Source organism: Sardina pilchardus, chromosome 10, assembly GCF_963854185.1.
Source record: "Sardina pilchardus chromosome 10, fSarPil1.1, whole genome shotgun sequence".
Classification (NCBI taxonomy): Eukaryota; Metazoa; Chordata; class Actinopteri; order Clupeiformes; family Clupeidae; genus Sardina; species Sardina pilchardus.
In genome coordinates this window covers 614,679-632,405 of record NC_085003.1, presented here as the reverse complement: position 1 = coordinate 632,405, position 17,727 = coordinate 614,679, and the positions used below count along the sequence as shown (strand labels likewise).

Below are 17,727 nucleotides of genomic sequence, written 5' to 3'. Positions count from 1 at the left end.
AATTAGGTTCCCAAAGCCTTTGGGAATTAAAACAGCCCCACAATAGCACAGCCCCTCCACCATAATTCTGATTAGGCATGTGATTCTTTTTAGTATAGTCATTCTTCTATGTATGCCAAAGACACCATAAGTGTGTTTAGCAAAAGAGCACAATTTTCCTTTCATCTGGCAATAGACCACACCCCCAGACATGTCATGGTACCATTCAGTAACTCCTGCCATTTACATTGTTCATTAAATGACCGGAGTGGCGTTAACCTGACATGCTGTCTAAATAATCTATTAGCAGTGAGGTCACTTTTGAAGATTTTCGTGGGGGACTTGGTGACCCCAAGATGATAGCTTTGTCTGTAACTCGCAACAGTGGTTCTTATGGAATTTTTTGCCTATCATACCATCCTCTGTACTGTACGTGGGGGCAAAATAGCCATGGGTCTTTGTCCAAGCATGTTTGCCACATTTCCAGATGATTAGAACCTTTTAATCATCATTTTAACTGGAAATATAAGGGTAGTTGACATCTGGCCAAGAAAAAGTGTTTTTTTTGGAAAACATAATTTTTAAAGAAAAAATACAAATATTTATGTAGTATGGAAACTGTAGTTTCTGAAAATAATAGTGGTCACTCATTTCGTCAATGACCTCACCTATTTTTTCCACGTTTACACTCATCTGCACTGTGAATGTGTCCTATGGTGTGACATTTAAAAAGTACTAAGAAATGATATTGAATAACATTTAAAAATACATGAAACAGAATTGTTCACATTATTAAATCATTCTTTTCTTAAAATTATATTTATTTCACATAAAAGTTCTAATTACAATCATTTTCACCATGAATAGATGAACTTGATTGACTTTTTCCTATGAATGTCGATACATTTTTTTCCGCTAACCTTACAAAACTGTTTGAAATTGTACCTATCTAAGAGGAGCCATTATTGGAGCTCCCCTCATGCCAAACCTGGCTTTTTTTAAAGTACGTTTTGAAATTAAGGATGTTTTTCTGTTGTTTTATGTTTGTCACACTATAGGACAAAATGTCACACTGAAGGACAAAGATAGCTATTGCATGAAGTGAGTCAGAATATATGTAGTGTTTATTGTAACAGTGATAAAGGAGGACATTTGTTGGATAAGTGTTGCTTTTTCCAGGCTATTTTTTTTGATGATAACCCATAGTCAGTCAATAGTAATAGTACTTAACTGTGTTGAACTAATTTGTCGACTATGAAACCACGGTGAAGTTTCAGTTTGTCTATGAGTTCAAATAATAGGTGAGTGCAGATGCATGTAGGCTAAACTCTGCTAGTCACAAGTAAAGCAAGGTTTAGTGGAATCCCTGTTCCATATAGTCTTGTGTGCATGCAGATTCCTTCAAATGTGCTGCTGTGTGAAGTTGCATTGTTTGCTGTTGAAGGAAATGATAGATATTATTCTCATTGTTTTAAAGGATGTTACGCCCAAAACACACCCATGACTGATTAAGAGACATAAGAACAACCCTTTTGTGTCCAGCACCTGACAAAATCACACCATTAAATTAGTTAATGTGGACTGCCATGCCTTTAATGTCTATAAACGTTGTGCTTCTGACCATCCGTTTTTGATCGCCAAAAGAGGGACCATAATCCTCAATAGGGAAATTCCATTTTAAAACATTGCGTTACATTCATGAAGTACACTCTATCTAAAACATCCCTACTGAAAAATAGCAAGAAACCATGTTGATGTTGGTAGCTGGTTTTAGCTGTTTTTTGCTGGTTTTCCTCCAGCTATTGCTGGTCTTTGCTGGTATAACTGGTTAGGCCACCAGGTGGACATGCTGGCGTGACCATCTAAGGAAGCTGGTCATGCTGGTGTGACCAGCCTGTCGTGTGGGATACAGCTGGTGTGAGATGGTCATGCTGGTGACCAGCCTGCCAAGCTTGACATTGTAGGTGTAAGATGGCCATACTGGTTTGCTAGTATGACCAACATAAGCTGGCATGACCAGTAAAAACCAGTAATGTAGACCAGCAACACCAACTAAAATGACCAGCGTGAGATGGTACGACAAGCAAAACCAGCAGAATTACCATCGTAAGCTGCAGGTATGTTTTTGCATGACTTTTGCTGGTCTATAGCTGGTTAACCATCATAGGTGGTCAAACAAGCTGGTTAACAAGCTGGTCAACCAGCAAACCACCCTAAGCTGGTCAGGCTGTTTTTTCAGCTGTTAGAGCAGTTTTTAATCATACTTGACACAATTATCTACAATGACATTCTATTCGTTGGTGGCAACACTGGAAGTTCCAGGGCAGGTTGGGCCACAGGTCCTGCAGGGAGGTTCTTTCTGTTATAAAAAAAAAAAAGTTTTAGATTCATGTACTTTATATTATAGTTGCTTTAGTAACACTTCAGAACATTGTATGTCGTCTCTAAAATAGCAATAAATATTTGAATTTAAGTCATTATAAGTGTCACACCAAAGGACATTTCCTGTCACACCAAAGGACATTTAAGCTTTTGTGGCAGTTAATGACCATGCTAATACTAACTGAGCTGTCATTAGCAACTGGCATCATGCATTTGCATAATATTACATAGTCCTGCTGTTAAAAATACAAATTTTAATACAAAAATGGCATTTAGGGGTGTCACACCAAAGGACAAAAAAACTTAACAACTTCAGTGGTCTGAAAACATAATTGAATATTTGAACAACTCTTGAGAGAAATTCTCACCATGTTCACTGCTCCAGGGCTTCATTGGGGTCTTCAGTCACATGACCTTGAATGGGGTCTTTCAACTAAATGTATTTGTCCATGATTTTGGCCAACTTAACATCAGGTTATTGCATAACACCAAAGGACATTTTTTTCTGTGACGAACTTTACGGAGTTCCTACCATTTTAGAAATGTATGTATGGGAAAAGTGATTGCCACTTAGTAAAATAGACACTTGCACAATTATGCCAGGAGCGTTCATTAAAAATTTTAAACATTATTTCCTCTATTTATAAAAGTTAATATTTATATGATTATGTTGTCTACCATCACACCATAGGACAATTGTAAGGTTTGGCTCAAAGTTCTGAAAAGCGATAAATAACTCGGGTATTAAAACAACAAATTCATGTAAAGCAAGAAAATGTTTAACCTTTTACAGTATTTTAAAATGTGAAAATGTGAAATTAATTGTGTTTTATCTTCTGTGACGGTGAAAAAGCCACGTCATGTCATCTACCCATAAGCATTTTCAACAAAATACCTAGTTTTCATTGACATTCTCTTACTTACAAATGTTAACACACTTTCTTTTCATTTCAATTTAGTGTATTCTCTTGTCTCTCCAATGATGAAAAATGACTAGAGGATTTAGCCTCTGAGTGACGTCATTTTCATACCATAGTGAAAAAGAACGTCATGAACTACTTCTGAAAGTTCACGGACACTCTGATTTAATTTAAAAAGTTGCATTTACATAGGAAAATGTTCCTGTTAAAGTTTGTACATAATATGTTTCAGGGGTGCCAATAATTGTGAGCAATGTGTTTTTGTTAAAAATGTTTATTTCTTTATGAGATTTTCCTTTTTTCTCAAAATAAATTTGCTGGCCTTGCAGGGTATATTTTTCCTCATTGTTTTCATTGTGGGAGTACAATAAATCACCTAAAGATTATTTTTTATACCTATTTTTAGTCAACTTTTACCAAGGGTGCCAATAATTCTGGAGGGTACTGTATCTACATGATTTATCTGTACATTTTTGCATTTTCATGCACTCGTAATTTCCTTGGAATTACATTCTCTAGTTAGTGTGCTTGTAAAAGGACACTATTGTCATCCGTGCGTTTCATATTATCTTTATTTATCTTAAGTCCAACTCTTGTCTCCCTATCTTGTCCTAGGGATTTGGAGCTAGAGACGCCGTTCCACCTCTCACGTGTGCGTCCTGATGCGAGGATGGTGGCTTGTATACAGCTTTTCGATACGCCTTGTCGTTCTCCCGTTATTCCAGTTTTTCCGGTCGATTATTTTCCCTCAGGAATGACTGGAAAAGCGATTTTTGAGCGCTGATGCCCACACATTTTTCCACCTGTAGCCCAAACCGTAAGACATGAAGTCATGAAATTTGGTATGCTGATAGAGGAGACTACCCTGATTGACACTACCAGGTTTCATGCTCGCCGCTCTCACACCCTAGCGCCACCAACTGGTCAAAGTTGGAAAACACATTAATGCCCGTAACGTTTGATCCGTATGGCCGATTTTGATAAAACTTAAACCATTTGAATCCTTTGACTTAGCCGATTCCAACGCAGCATATGACGTCATTTTCTGCCATGATGGATTTTCCACCATTTTGAATTTTGTCCAAAGTCAAAGTAAAGCTACCCTGGCCACATAGTTTATCCGATCGTCATGAAACTTGGCATGCGTGATCTACAGACCAAGGCGGATCAACCACCTTGATTTCGCCTTCACATCTTCAAGCGTTCGCCTGTGATAACCAATTAAATTCAGCGAGCGAAGCCGCCAAACAGGAAGTGGGCCTATCTTGAAAATGCTGTGTATGAAAGCCATATTTGGTGGGATGACTTGAGACCCCATCCAAAGCACCTTCAATAAATTTGGTGTTATTTGGTCTGTCGATGGCTCTATAATTAGCAAAAACGTGTGTGTTGGTGAATGTATACTATTAATCGGAATAGCTCATCTTAAATTGCTTAGGTAATGCCAAAAGGACATTTCATAGTGATTTCAGATACAATATTAATATAAAAAAAAAAAAAATCAAATTATGGCCAATCTTGTAAAAGACACCAGTGCAATTGCCACAGCACTACATAGTATTGACACAGAGTCGAATTACAGTACTTCACCACAGCAATTCTACACGGAATTATTTACTGACTGGATGTCAGAGACGATCTGCTATGGTACAGTGATCACTAGGATTGTCCGCATCGGTATCTCATCCTGAGATTGTTTAGATCTTAGCAACGCCATGGCCCCGAAGGTCAGGTACGGACTTACTCGCTGTTGAAACGAGCATATGTTCATTTGCCATATATAGTCGAAAATCACACGATGTGTCACAGCGACGGTGTGTTTTGGCAGTTTTGTATTGACCTGAGCATTCTGGGTAAATCACTCCCAAAGAATCATGTGACACTTGTTTTGTGCCAATCTCTAATCCATTGTTCATGGCGGTTGGCTATAGACTAATAGCACATTAGATTACCTTTTTAATAATAATAATAATAATAATAATAATAATAATGATATGCCTAATAATAATAATTAGGTAAAAATAATAATTTCCGCTTTAGGGAAAAATCCCAGAATGCCCCTCAGGCCACTGAGGCCAGTGTGGAAGCTATGTTTTTCGACTCGATAGGCAAGCTTATGTGTGGAGACTTAAACTGTGAAGTTTGGCCCACTTATTGTATAGCAGTTAACAATTCTAGGTCCAATTTTGATATTAATGCCTTGCATTAGCCTACCAGAAGTTTGCTTTTATACTACTTTCGACCAACGCCCCGGCAACAGCGCGCGTGGTCTCCATTTACCATTTAGCGTGGAGGCTAACCTGCTAGTCGAGTAGTCAACTTGCGGTGTGCCTGGACTGGTTTGAGAGACTACCGCTCGTGTGTGTGTAGACTAGAGTTCTCAACGGGTCAGGTCGGCCCGACAAACTCGACGGGACCCGCGGATTTGGGTCAAAAATATTTATATTATAAGCAGATGACTCGGGTCGGGTCGGTCCTCGGGCTTAATATTTTCTGCTCATTAAAAAAAAAAAACATGTATTAACCCTCTATTGCATGATATATGAAATAATGAAGAGCAAAAATATTTCCACACATTTTATTACCAGTCATAGAGCACATTGAACAATTCCATAAATTAAAAAAAAATATATTAATAGGGGGTAGATCTAGGTTTGTTACTTTGAGGCAACAACATGCAATAATGGTAATAAATAAATACAAAAAGTGCAGTCTACGTAAAATATATCTCTTTATTCCATAACAAAATACATTTTATGAAAGATCTTCAACATCAACTTAATTTAAAAAAATCATTTGTGCTAAAAAAGTAATACATTTACAACTATTTACAATCTTAGTTGGGTTTGTTACCTAGAAGTAACAATGCGCGACAAAGGAGTATTATTTTTATCCATTCATTCCCATTCAGTTTATGTATGCCTGTTCCTCTTCGTCCTTTTTCAGCTCTCCATCTCTTTCTTCAGCATCTCCATCTGGAGATATCAATAAGCACATATCAATAGACATATTGTTATTGTTATTATTTTAAAATAAAAAACAATGTACATACTGACAAATACTCAACAAGTCTTGGTATCCTGCCATTTGACTCTGTGTAACTAACTAGCATATAAACAGGGAATCCTCATTCCACTGTTGCATATTGTTGCTTTGAGGCAACATAGCTATTTTACACTTTTACAAAATAAATATTCAGTGAAAACATATTCAACAGAGTGAAACTGAATCAGAACTTAAAAAAAGATATTTTTTAAAATATTTTTAATATTTTTTTTGTGCCAGTTACAAAGCCAAGACTTTACCACATTAACCCATACAGAAATGACCCGGTGCGGTTATTTTCTTGCAATCTCATTGTAATGAAAAGTTGTCCGCATATATATTCCTTCAAAACATTTTTTTTAAATCTTCCCATTGAAATACATCCATAATATGGGTTAAAGAAACTATAGCAGTTGATCATATAACTCCGAGTTCCTTTTAAGTAGGGTTCAGACCAAAGCGTCCCGACGAGACGAGCTGCGACGTTCTAAAACCTTGCGACTGCGACTCAACGTGTTTAATGCTCTGCGACGGCTTGCGACTGCTTGCAACTGCGTGCAACTTCTAATTCACACCGCTGCAACTCAGTCTCGTCGCGTCGGGAATCTTTGGTGTGAATTGGGCTTTATGGAAGAGTTAGGCCATCCTTAAAAATATCTTTGTTTGCAGTAACAGCCCCCCCAAAAAATAATTGGGTCGGTAGGTAGGCAAATAATTTTTTTTTCAAGATTCAAGGTAAAAAAAAAAGTACATTTTTGGTCACGGCGATTTTGTTGGTATGAATTTAAAAACATTTGCATGTTATATATATATATATATATATATGTACATACACACACACACACGACACACACTATATTGCCAAAAGTATTGGGTCACCGGCCTGGACCCCCATATGAACTTCAGTCACATCCTATTCTTAATCCATAGGGTTTAATATGACGTTGGTCCAGTCTTTGCAGCTATAACATCTTCAACTCTTCTAGGAAGGCTTTCCACAAGGTATATGCATGACTGTGTACCCGTGCACCAAGCAAGGTCCATACAGACATGGATGACAGAGTTTGGTGGAAGAACTTGACTGGCCTGCACCTGACCTCAACCCAATAGAACACCGTTGGGATGAATTAAAGGGGACTGAGAGCCAGTCTGAGAGCCAGTCTCCTCGTCCAACATCAGTGTGTGACTTCATAAATGCGCTTCTGAAAGAATGGTCAAAATGCCCATAAACACTCCTAAACCTTGGAAAGCCTTCCCAGAAGAGTCGAAGCTCTTATACTGTAGCTGCAAAAGGTGGACCAATGTCATATTAAGCCCTATGGATTAAGAATAGGATGTGACTGAAGTTCATATGAGGGTCAAGGCAGGTGACCCAATACTTTTGGCAATATAGTAATATTTCTGAACGTGACTTAACAAAAATCAGCATAGCCTACTTTGTAGAGGGTGCATTAACCGTATGTTATCTGCACACCTATGACTAGATCCAATTTGTTGTAACAACACACAAACACTCTTGCTTAAATTCTTGCTTTATAATGATCTTTACCTTTTGAATTATTCTTTGACTATATTGCCCTTCTCTGCTCTTATTTGTTACTATTTGCTTTGTGTCTAAAGCACATTGAATGACCTCTGTGTAATGTGCTATTCAAATAAACTTGACTTGACTAAAATGTAGGCTATAGCTTTAAATATGCTGTAGCCTACTCTGCCCTACAAAGGCTAAGAGCAGTATCTGCACTTTTTCCAAAAAAAATTTTTTGCACTAATAAGAAGTGCCGGATCTGCTCTTCGATCTGTTCAAATTTCATATGGCTACCTAATACATTTCTTAGATTAATTTGCATTTTTAGTTTGCAGTTTGTACAGAAAAGTAGAGTGAAACCAAGGCAGATTGCAGTATCCACATAAATTGCATTGATTTCACTTGCCATTACTGCATTCTGCCTTGGTTTCACTTGCCTTTGCCATTACTGCATTCTGCCTTGGTTTCACTTGCCTTTGTTCAATTTTTACATAAATGTGTATAAATGACAGAGCTATGCCATTGTTAAGGCATCAAGAAGCATATCTTCACTAAAAATGTAGTAAATACCTCCTCAATTAATATAAAAACTGAGTGATTATGATCACTTGCTACACTTACTGCAAAATGTTATTGAATGGCCATGCAAGTATAAGCAGTAATGCAAAGGCAAAGTGCAGTATAGCCTATAACACTACCAAATTTTGCATGAATGTCAAAAAACAAATGGTTTAATATTCAGCTCACTTTGATCTATCTAATGATACCCTTTGTTGTTGAATATAATTGTATGCTTATACTTGATGTAAGAAAAACACAAAAAGCTGTTTTTCTCAGTTTGCCATTTTTGCTGATACTGCTCTTAGCCTTTGTAGGGCAGTACTGTCAGAGAAGTAAACAAAAAATATATCATATGAAAATATATTATGAAAAAAATAATATGTTCATTTCAATGATTTTACTGGTAACTAGATTATACTGTTTACTTGCATCCACCGCTACGACGTGTCAATGCAACCTACAAATCAGAGACATGTTGCTTTCTTTTCTCCACCAGTAGCTAGTTCTTAACCACTTGAAGAATAGCTGTCCTTGCTAGCCTGTAGTAGAACGATCCCTTAACGGGTCACTTAAATGTTTCAATCCAAAAGAAACCACTTAATGCTAGCACGTCCTCTATTTTTTGAGTTTCTTCCACCAAAACCTTAAGGTCTCATTTAAGTCTGTTGACACGGTCACCGTTACACGAATGGGGAGAAGGGATGGGTCCGAGAAAATATAACTTTGTGCCAAGTCATCTAAATGTTCAAGTGTTTAATGCGTTTTCAGGTGGATAATAGTGCCCGAACTAGTATAAGTTTTGACGTTAACCGCGAACATTTCTTGGCTACAGCCGCAGCTATTAGGCAACAGTCAAGCGCGAACCACTGGCAGTGAATGAGACTGAAGCATAGCCTGTAGCGCATGACAAACATAGACATATGACGCCACAGGTTTTAATTGGAAGAAAGAACGCAGCCTACGTTTGTATGTAGGCAATTTGTATTCACAATACTTAAGAAAATATAATATTATTGTATTGCATTTGTATTGGGTGTTTGAAGAAAAATAGGCCTAATTAAAAAAAAAATCGGTCGGTCTTAACGCAATTTGCAACCGGCAAGACGGTCGGACTAGAGAGGGAAAAAAACTAATATTTGGGTCGGCCCTATATTGACAGGGTCGGTCGGGTTACGGCAAACAAGAATATTTTTAAGGATGGCCTTATTTAACGTAAAACTTGAATGTTCTGGAACTATCGACATGCACATTTAGACCACAGTATGATTAAGCAACCTTTTTAAGTGGACACTATACATGATCATCATCAAGAAGACACCTACGTACTGTATCATAAGGCCAGAACTGAGAGACTCAGGAGAAGCTTTTATCCTCAGGCCATCTGAATCATGAACTCACACTATACGGAAATTGCACACATTCACTCTCCAGCACAAACACATCTTAACACTTTACACACACACACACACACACACACACACACACACACACACACACACACACACACACACACACACACACCTGACGGCAGCACTTCATATCATACTTCTCCATCCACTCCACAACACTCACAATACTTCTCAACTTTTTCACACACACAAACACATGCACACACACACACACACACACACACACACACACACCTTTTAACCATGTTAACAGAAAGTGAGTTATTTGTTAATTTCATAATTGCCCAATCACACACCCCTCCCCCCCCTCTCTCCTTCTCTCTCTCTCTCTGTTGCAACTAACAGACACACGCACGCACTCTGTCACCCCCCTTCTCGGGTCCCCCCTAACACACACACATTGACACACACACCTGACTGCAGCACTTCATATCATACTTCTCCATCCACTCCACAACACTCACAATACTTCTCAACTTTTTCACACACACAAACACATGCACACACACACACACACACACACACACACACACACACACACACACACACACACACACACCTTTTAACCATGTTAACAGAAAGTGAGTTATTTGTTAATTTCATAATTGCCCAATCACACACCCCTCCCCCCCTCTCTCCTTCTCTCTCTCTCTCTGTTGCAACTAACAGACACACGCACGCACTCTGTCACCCCCCTTCTCGGGTCCCCCCTAACACACACACATTGACACATGCGCGGCTTCCTAGAGAGAGAGAGAGAGAGAGAGAGAGAGAGAGAGAGAGAGAGAGAGAGAGACACACACACACACACACACACACACACACACACACACACACACACACACACACACACACACACACACACACACACACACACACACACACACACACACACACACACACACACACACACACACACCCCTTGGGGCAGTCGTGGCCTACTGGTTAGGGCTTGGGGCTTGTAACTGGAGGGTTGCCGGTTCGATCACCAACCAGTCCACGGCTGAAGTGCCCTTGAGCAAGGCACCTAACCCCTCACTGCTCCCCGAGCGCCGCTGGTTGGGCTGGCAGCTCACTGCTCTGGGTTAGTGTGTGATTCACCTCACTGTGTGTTCGCTGTGTGTGTTCACTAATTTGGTTAAAGGGTTAAATGCAGAGAAAGGAATTGCCCTCAAGGGATCAAAAAAGTGAGCTTATTTCCAAAAATGGCAGAATATCAGGCTAGAGAGGAACATCGAATGAACCTGAAACGTTGCTTCAATTTATGTTTCTGTCCAATGGGCTTTTAACCAACCAATATAATAATCCTTTTTCATCATTACAGGTAGCAAGGTACATGGAGCTGTTACCGCCTGAGAAGCGGCCAGTTGCTGGTACTCAAGGTGCTGAGTATCGCAAGCATCAGATGGCCAAACAGCTACCTGAGCATGACCAGGATCCCTCACGCTGCCATGAACTCACACCAGGGGAGGTTAAGCTCATGCAGCAATATGTGCGCAAGTGCAAGGATGAGGCTCTTGGTGTAGGAGACCTCAAACTGCCTGAGGATGTAGTTGGGGGGGTGACACAGTCAGGAACTGATTTGAAAGATGCAACCAGATCTGAGTCAGGGCCAGAACAGGCTCATAAAGGGACCATCTCTACAACTGGATCAGCCGGTGCCCAAGGAAGTTCAGGCAAAGGATCCATGGGATCCATCTATGTAAGTGCAATTTTAATTTGCAGGCCGTACACCTGCACACACCATCTACACACTGAATATGTGACTTTAGTACATATTAAGACAATGTATTAGAAGGCAATAAAGTTTCTATTTTGATCCATGCTATGTAGTATATACAGTACAGTGGGGAGATGCTAAAGTTGCCTAAAAAGAGGAATATGAAATCATCATTTGACAATTGATCTTAATGCCTTAATTAAACAAAATGTGTATGCATGCTCCCCACTGTATATCAATAACCTTACATAAAGATCAACTATTTGCTTATTAAGGATAAATCACCCATGTAGTGAAAACAAAACATTTTGAAAAGACCTAATAAATGTGTAATGAATGAAAACGTCTTTCATGAAGTTTGGTAGATATAGGACATCATAGCAATGCCTTTGTCTCGCAGAGATTTGAGATTGGTTTAAGACATTTTACAGTTTCCTACCATCCTTCCTAGAAGATATTACTACGTTAGGACTAAAAACTTTCATAGGTCATCTCTGACTAACAAGGAGAGAGTACTAGTGAGTTATGTATGACCACATTTTTAGAGGGTTTGGCAATGTACATATGCATACACATTCTATTTTGAACCATTTTGAATATTTCTGGTCAGACTCGTTTACATGACACTAAAAAAAAGGATGATTAAAAAAAGGATCATTGTGTTTGTTTAGTTAAAACCAGACTTGTAAAACATGTTACGCTAGACTGAAATTGGACAACTGAAGTTCTTATAGTCAGATAATGTAATTATGTGCATTCAACATATCCCTCTATCCAATCGGGTGAGTAAGCGCTCTAATGTTAAAAGGCAGCAGGCTTCAGTATGTCCTACTTTCTCTGTGGGGCTGTGGAATTGCCATTCTGCAGTGAATAAAGCGAATTTCATTCCTGCTCTGGCCTCACAGTTATCGCTTCAGTTGCTTCCACTGACAGAGACATGGATTAGGCCAGAAAATACTGCTACACCTGCAGCATTGTCGACCAATTATGCTTTTTCGCATACCAGCTGCTCATCTGGTAGAGGAGGCAGGGCAGGCTTCCTGATCTCTGATGACTGGAGGTTTACTCAGTTGCTGCCGACTCAAAACCACAGCTCATTCGAATATCATGCCATCATGATAACTGAGCCATACAAATTACACTTGGTGGTTATTTATCGCCCTCCAGGACAACTTGGCGGCTTTGTGAATGACTTGGACATTCTACTGTCTGCTATTCCAATGGATACTTGCCCACTTAATCCCAGGTGATTTTAATATTCATTTGAATAACTCATCTTCAGTTGACTTCATGTCCTTACTCTCTTCATTTAATATCACACGAGTGCACAGTCCTCCTACTCACAAGGCTGGTAAGGATCTTGATATGATTCTGTTACGCAACTGTACTGCAGACAATGTTCTGGTTAATCCTTTACATGTATCAGATCATTTCTTCATTAGATTCTCTGTGCTTCTCCTGGATAATCCTACAGCTCCTCCTCCGAAAATGTAATTCTGGCGTAACCTCAAAAGCCTCTCAAGTGACCATTTTGCAACATTAGTAACATCTGCTTTACCTACTTCGAGTTCATTCTCATCACTTGAGGTTAATGACGCTACTGAGGCTCTTTGCTCTACACTGGCATCTTGTCTGAATACAGCATGTCCTCTTTCCACAAGACCTACACAATCTAAGACCATGTCCACATGTAGCAAAACGATCTCCCCCCCTCCGTTTTACCTGACAGCGTATCAAGAGTATTTGCGTCCAAACGGATCCATCTCAATACGACTCAACACGCTACTTCATATTCCAGGCCTATATGTGGTGCTGTTTCAGTTCACCAAATCACCAAAAACTGAGAGGAAGAAGTTTTAATGAGACGTCGAGGTGAAAAGCATTTTTACAGTTTATGAGTGGAAGGCTAGAGCATACCTGCCAAAAACTCCCGTTTCCCCCTTGTTTCTCTCCTATCTTAAGGTCATCTCCTGCCGCCCTCCCGTTTTGTTGTTTCTCTGCTGCTGAAAGGAAATAAATCTACAGATGGAATTGATCTACAGATGGAATTGATCTTATTATTATCTTTTTCATCCGCTGTTACACTTGCAAAAAAAGCATACTATCAGAGTAAGATTGAGAGCACCACTGATAGTAGAAAACTTTTTTCCACTTTCAAGTCTCTACTTAATCCTCCACCACCGCCATCAGCTACTTCACTGTCTGCTGATGACTTTGCAACATTCTTCACTGAAAAAGTTGCTAAAATGAGTGCTCAGTTTGATGATCCTGTAAGGAGGACTTTGTCTGGTATTAGCATGAAGGCATCGTTAGACTCTTTCTCTCCTCTAGATGAGGGAGCAGTCTCTCAGCTGATTAAACGAAGCCGTCCAACAACATGCCCTTTGGATCCTGTCCCGTCTACTCTCCTACAGTCAATCACACCCGCTGTTATTCCAGCAGTTACACATGTGTTTAATTCTTCACTCGGCTCTGGAATAGTTCCTTCTTCTTTTAAACAGGCAAGGGTTACACCTTTGCTAAAGAAAAGGACACTTAATCCAACTGATGTGAAGAACTACAGACCTGTCTCCCTTCTTCCTTTCTTGTCAAAGGTTTTGGAGAAAGTGGTCTTTAAGCAAGTATGTGACTTCCTTTATCAGAATAACTTACTAGACCCTATGCAGTCTGGTTTCAAGAGTGGTCATTCTACTGAAACTGCTCTTCTATCTGTGACTGAAGCATTGAGAGTTGCTAAATCCTCTGCTCAGTCATCAGTGTTAATTCTACTAGATTTATCTGCTGCCTTTGATACTGTTAACCATGATATTCTCCTGAGCTGGGAATTTCTGGGAAAGCTCTTAACTGGTTCAACTCTTACCTTAACTCTAGAAGCGCCGTGCCGTTCTGACCCACTTATACCTAGAAGCGCCGCACCCCGGTCATTTGACCGCTTTGACGACCTACTAGAAGCGCCGTGCTGGTGTGAACTACTTAAAGCGCGGCGAGGCGGTCAAAAGACCGCTGAGTCCTTAGACTGGGAGGCTGTTACTTACACATAATGACAGCTAGATGGCGCTTCATACACGAATCAAATTGTTTGGTCATAAATTTGTCAGACCGTGTTGTTGATAGTCTGTGGTTGTTTCATTATAACATACAGCACGTTTGAGTTATCTGTTCATTTATTTGTGTTGATTTGTGTTGTTTGAGGTAAAAACTCTGGAAGAGTTCTTGAACAAACCTTGAGCAAACTTGACTTTCAACTTTTTCATAGTATTTAATTTTTTACATTTCGTTTTTACATTTTGTATGCTACTTAGAAATGTTGGCTATTTTACAACGGAGGCATAGCCTACGCGTTCTGTGATTAGGAGCCTGACCCGACGGGAGGGGAAGGATGAAAAATGTCGACCCAACACCGGTGTTGTTGGATCTCGAGATCCGTAACCCGCAGTTCGGGTTTGGGCAGATAATCTAAGCTCTAAAATGAATGGGTGGCTAGTTCTAATTCACTCCCCAAATTCACTTCTATTCATTTAATAGGTAGCCTATAGGCTATGTTCGCGCCGCCGAAAATAATCGGACCTGGAACAAAGAGCCTAACCTAGTCTGGTTTCAATTACACAGTAGCCAGGATTTCATGCCGCATTTTACAGGCTACCGCGGCTACTTTCTAAAACAATGTTCATTCATTTAGGGAGAAGCATCTTGTAGGGTCTAGCTACCTCGGAGGGAGGGAGATACAGAGAGCAGAAATGCTGAGCAGGCATAGGCGCGAGAAGTAGGCTAATTAAAAATGATGAGTGAAAAAGATATTCTCCGTTTTGCGAATGTGTAGGCTATGTTTCGATGTCTGCTGAAAAAAAGCTATAGGCCTATTGTTTCTACAATTTAAGCTAACTTCTATGTGAATTGGTGATTCAGCATTGTGACACATTCACGGCGTGGGGAGGCAGAGCCGTAGCCCACTGGTTATGGCTTCAGTCCCTACGCCCAAGAGTTGCTGGTTCGATCCCCGACCTGTGTATGGCAGAAGTTTGTTTGAGCAAGGCATCAATAAAGTTTATACCACTGCTCGGTTGAGTTCCCCATTGTCCTGTGTTCTATAAGGGTGTGCATTAACTTTAGATATACGCACGGCTATGAAGTAGTTCCAATTTGTTGGCCGTATCACACTTGAATATTAATTCGCCAAACTTGTTGTGAAGTTTAAATGCACTGTCACGTTACATACAAGCTGTAAAATACAGACGTTCAGATCATGGTAACGTTTAGCATATGACAGAGGTGTCATTTAGCTAGTTAGGTGGCAGTAGGCTAAGAAAAATAGCAATCTTTCAAAGTTAACGTTCATCAGAATCTTGGGATATGCCAGCTTGACAACGGGAGATTAGAACTAACGACTGGCTTTTGGCCATAGCAACCATCCATTTAGAACTAGTAACCGCAGTTTGAGAAATTAGTTTAAAAAGAGAAAAGAGAATAGCAGCCTGGACAAACATGGCCGAACGCGAGACAACATAGTGTTGTCACATAAGTGAGCGCAAAATAGCTCTAAACGAGCTTGTACCGGTGTGCTTTCGATCATGTAAAAATTCTGGGTGACAAAACATGCGTATTTAGGAAAAGTCGCGAACGTAGGGTCCTGGAATTTAATCGAGTGAAAAGATTTGTTTTTTTGTAATCGCTGCGGTCAAAAGACTGCAGCCCGGCAGTTCTAGGTATATCTAGGTCAAACCCACACGGCGCTTCTAGTAATACGCATCAGCGGTCAAATGACCGGCGCTTGGCGCTTCTACTGTTAAAGGGCGCTCTTTTAGCGTGTCTTGGGATCAGTATTAGGGCCCCTGCTGTTCTCTATCTATACCACTTCCTTAGGTGAGATCTTGCTCTCATGGATTCAATTATCATTGCTATGCTGACGACACTCAGCTGTACCTATCTTTCCCACCTGAAGACTCTAGTGTTTCCCATCGGATTTCTGCATGCCTAAAGGATATCTCTATCTGGATGAAGGATTGACACCTCCAACTTAATCTCTCAAAAACTGAGCTTTTGGTGTTTCCTGCAAAAACAGCCATTCCCCAACAGATGAACATCCAGCTTGACTCATCATCACTGACTCCGTCTAGAACAGCACGTAACTTGGGTGTCATAATTGACGACCGACTTGACTTCTCTGAGCATGTACACTGTAGCCTACTGCTAAGTCATGTCGTTTCATGCTTTACAACATTAGGAAGATCAGACCTTATCTGACGCAAGATTCCACACAGCTTCTTGTTCAGGCCATGGTTCTCTCCAAGCTGGACTACTGTAACTCTTTGTTAGCTGGCCTACCTGCTTATATATTAAGAACGTTACAACTAATTCAGAATGCTGCAGCACGTCTAGTCTTCAATAAACCAAAGAGGACACATGTGACTCCTCTTTTAGTTACTCTCCACTGGCTCCCTATAGTGGCCAGAATTAAATTCAAGTCTCTTAGTTTAGTTTATAGGTCACTGGATCTGCTCCCTCCTACTTGAATTCAATGGTCAAGGTTTATATTCCCAACCGCCCACTACGGTCTTCTGAGGAGCGTCTGTTGAGTCGACCAGCTATAAACACTGGGCCAAATTCTGGATTTTTTTCATCAGTAGTTCCATGTTGGTGGAATGAGTTGCCCAGTGCTCTTCGTTCCAAAAGTAGTTTTGAGTCGTTCAAGAGGAATCTGAAGGCATATATTCAATATGCATTTAGTCTACTAATGTTCTTATGGTTAGGTTTGTATGTTTTAGCGTAGTTTTGGTACCATTAGGCCATTGATTAAATTAACATTGCTTTTATTATTGTTTTTATGCCTTAGTTATTGTTATCATATAATTGATTGAATGACTTTAATGTTTAACTATTCTCCTTTCCAGTCATTCTTTTTTTCTTTGGATTGCTTATATTGACACTATTGGAAGTAGCTTTCTCTTTAGTCAACACTATAGTATGATCAACTGCTAAATTTAATTATTGTGTTGTTTTGTTTGTATGTCGCTTTGGACAAAAGCGTCTGCTAAGCACCATCACCATCACCATAACCATAACCATAACCATAACCATAACCATAACCATAACCATAACCATATCCATAACCATAATGGGATTGAAACTCCTGCATGTACACTCAATCGGAATCAAATTGTCCTATGCTCTCTGGATAACATTACA

General features: G+C 39.8%; 1 protein-coding gene across 1 annotated transcript in view; it reads left to right on the top strand.

The window, feature by feature from the left end:
* Nucleotides 1-17,727, top strand: part of tes (testis derived transcript (3 LIM domains)) — a 133,892-nt gene that overhangs the window by 84,658 nt on the left and 31,507 nt on the right. The window contains exon 4 of the mRNA XM_062547672.1: nt 11,149-11,526. Within this exon, the coding sequence (XP_062403656.1) occupies nt 11,149-11,526 (378 nt within the window). The remainder of the gene's footprint in view (nt 1-11,148; nt 11,527-17,727) is intronic.